General features: G+C 41.6%; 1 protein-coding gene across 1 annotated transcript in view; it reads right to left on the bottom strand.

Annotated features, from left to right (window-relative positions):
- Positions 1 to 3,331, bottom strand: part of CRTAM (cytotoxic and regulatory T cell molecule) — a 40,117-nt gene that overhangs the window by 21,116 nt on the left and 15,670 nt on the right. The window contains exons 4-5 of the mRNA XM_017875664.1: positions 2,259 to 2,402; positions 474 to 635 (exon numbers count right to left, since the gene is read on the bottom strand). Coding sequence (XP_017731153.1) covers positions 474 to 635; positions 2,259 to 2,402 — 306 coding nt within the window. The remainder of the gene's footprint in view (positions 1 to 473; positions 636 to 2,258; positions 2,403 to 3,331) is intronic.

Below are 3,331 nucleotides of genomic sequence, written 5' to 3'. Positions count from 1 at the left end.
AAAAAAAAAAAAAAAAAAAAAAAGAATAAAATAAATCTAAACAGGAATTATGTCTTCATGTAACCGTGTGTATCAATATCACATAAAATGATATTGACAATTTCGGTTTATTTCAGCTAATATCTCCTTCTGGGTCAAGTACAAAGATGTAGTATGATTCATATGATTGCTCCAAAAACACAACGGCAATAGAACTATTTAAAGTCATTATCAAAAAGCAAGCATAACACTATTTGCATATGGCGCTCTGCTAGGCTTTCTGCTTAACTGGGGTTCTTTTGAACATTGGAATAGTTGAAATTCCGTCACTCACCTGGAGAAATTTCAATCAGTACAGGAATTTGCTATTAGGAAGAGCTTTGTTGGCAGTAATCTCACTCTGAAGGACTTTGCCCACTGCATTTAATTTTGTTTGATAGTGTAATATTAAAGTAAATCAAAAATTATTAAAGAGAATCATTAGTTCTTCTTACCCAAATCTTCAAACCGGAAGGGTGCTACTAGTTTTCTCCCTTGCAGGCCTCTGTGCCGGATAATGCAGTCCACTGTTGAATTTTTGCCGTAAGTGTGGATTATGAGAGTGCTGGTAGTATTACATTTCTTCCCATCAGTTTCAAATTCATGGTGGGTTCCACCTGCATAGCAATTTAAAGAGGTTATGGCTATTTAATGCTATTGGATGAGGTTGGTTCTACTAGAGGCCAATGGCCTTGACTTCATGGCAAACATTAGATTTCTAACCTCATTCTAACCTCAGCCAGTTCCCTTGTATAGGCTTGGCTCTGGTCACAAAGACAAACAGATGAATGAGAGTAGATGACGGTTTTCTACAAAGTTTTCACTACTGGAAATAAAAAAAATTCAAAGCTTAAGAAGGATAGCTTGATGTTGTTATGAAACACAAAGATCCAAGACCTTATTCCGGTTATACGAATAAAGCGAATTAAAGGGGAAGTCTTATAACGAAGCAGAATTGGCACTGCACTGGGAATCAGATCTAGGTTTAGGTCTTTTCTCTCTAGAACTCCATTTGACCCTCAGTATTCTCAGTTGTAAAGGGTCCATTGCAACTCTAAGAATGTTGATTACAGGCCAGGCATAGTGGCTCACACCTGTAATCCCAGCACTCTTGGAGGCCGTGGAACACCTGAGATCAGAGATTCAAGACCAGCCTGGCCAACATGGTGAAACCCCGCCTCTAGTAAAACTACAAAAATTAGCTGGGTTTTGTGGCAGGCACCTGTAATCCCAGCTACTCCAGAAGCTGAGGTAGGAGAATCGTTTCAACCCAGGAGGCAGAGGTTACAGTGCGCCGGGATCGCGCCACGGCACTCCAGCCTGGGAGACAGAGTGAGACTCCATCTCAAGAAAAAAAAAAAAATTGTTCATTACATAGATATCAAAGGTAATGTCCGTTGAAATGTAAGCAAACTATAAACAGTACCCAGGCATCATGATTAATTAGTTATTCTGTTTCAAAGGCTCAACCTTTAGATGCTGTATTACAAGGATATTTTTAATCTGTCCTTGCGAGTATGACACAAAATAGTACTATACAATATAGGGAAGATCATATCTGTTTCAATTTTACGTACTATGTTAAATGTATTTTCAATTTTATATCTGGGAAAAAGTTCATGCTCAGAGCTATTATACTTCTTCTTCTTTTTTTTTTTTTTTCTTTTGACGGAATTTTGCTCTTGTTGCCCAGGCTGGAGTGCAATGGTGTGATTTTTTGCTCACCCCACAACCTCCGCCTCCTTGGTTCAAGCAATTCTCTTGCCTCAGCCTCCTGAGTACAGGCATGCGCCACCACACCCAGCTAATTATGTATTTTTAGTAGAGACGAGGGTTCTCCATGTTGGTCAGGCTGGTCTCGAACTCCTGACCTCAGGTGATCCGCCCACCTCGGCCTCCCAAAGTGCTGGGATTACAGGTGTGAGCCACTGCACCCAGCCTGAGATACTATACTTCTGTATTTACTTATTTTAGAAATTTTTGTGAAATTTGAAGAAGTCATTATAGTTCACTTTAGATTTTACCTGTCTTAAAACATTTGCATTATCTGTGATTAGGCTTTCAAGATTAAGGCACAACACTGATTGGTTGTAAGAATAATTTGTCTGGAAAAGAACTAATAGAATATTAAATGGGGTCTTCTGGCATCTTCTGCCACTAGAGGGTGCCAAAACATTTAAAAATCCCCTGGAAATTTGAGCAGGAAGGAAGACAAAGAAGAGAACCATTTCTCCACTTACCAGAGACCTCCACGCCATTCCCAAGTAGCCAGGTTATCTGTGGAGGGGGCTTGCTTCTCATGGCGGAGCACATGAGTACAACATGTTCTTCTCCGTTTTGCTTTCTGATAACTGAAGCTTCCAGGATTGGCTTGAAAGGAGTTGCTAGAAGAAAATGGATTTTTCTGTGTTTAATTAGATGTGAGTCTGCATATCTCAACATAGTACAGAGCCTAATAATCTGTAGGTGATTGTTGTAGGGTATACTCTAATTAATGGGCCTTTTTTTTTTTTTTTAGACAGAGTCTCCCTCTGTTGCCCACGCTGGAGTGCGTCCCCACGCACGTCCCCATGCACAATCTCAGCTCACTGCAACCCCCACCTCCCAAGTTCACGCAATTCTCCTGCCTCAGCCTCCTGAGTAGCTGAGATTACAGGCGCCTACCACCACACCCAGCTAATTTTTGTATTTTTTGTAGAGACAGGATTTCTCCATGTTGGCCGAGCTGGTCTCGAGCTCCGGACCTCAAGTGATCTGCCCACCTCCACCTCCCAAAGTGCTGGGATTACAAGCGTAAGCCACTGTGTCCGGCCCATGTTTTTAACTTAATCTGTTCCAGAGTACAGTCATGTTAAAGGGCTTTTATGTGCTTGCAAAGCAACATTGGCTGAAGCCAGAATGTGTATTACTCAGTGTGTTGTTAGTCTCTGAAAATTCCCAAACAAGCAATGTAGCAACAATTCTTAAAATGTGATATATGAGGCCGGGCGAGTTGACTCACGCCTGTAATCCCAGCACTTTGGGAGGCCGAGGCAGGCGGATCACGAGGTCAGGAGATCGAGACCATCCTGGCCAATCAACATGGTGAAACCCCATCTCTACTAAAAATACAAAAATTAGCTGGGCATAGTGGCACACGCCTATAGTCCCAGCTACTCGGGAGGCTGAGGCAGGAGAATTGCTTGAATCTGGGAAGGGGAGGTTGCAGTGAGCCGAGATCGCGCCACTGTACTCTAGCCCGGGCAACAGAGAGAGACTCCATCTCAAAAAAAAAAAAAAAAAAAAAAAAAAAAAAGGGGTTTTTTTTTAAAAA

Source organism: Rhinopithecus bieti, unplaced genomic scaffold (assembly GCF_001698545.2).
Source record: "Rhinopithecus bieti isolate Rb0 unplaced genomic scaffold, ASM169854v2 scaffold_7884, whole genome shotgun sequence".
NCBI classification, from domain to species: Eukaryota; Metazoa; Chordata; class Mammalia; order Primates; family Cercopithecidae; genus Rhinopithecus; species Rhinopithecus bieti.
The sequence above is the reverse complement of the archived record's forward strand: the minus strand, read 5'-3'. Positions and strand labels throughout refer to the sequence as shown.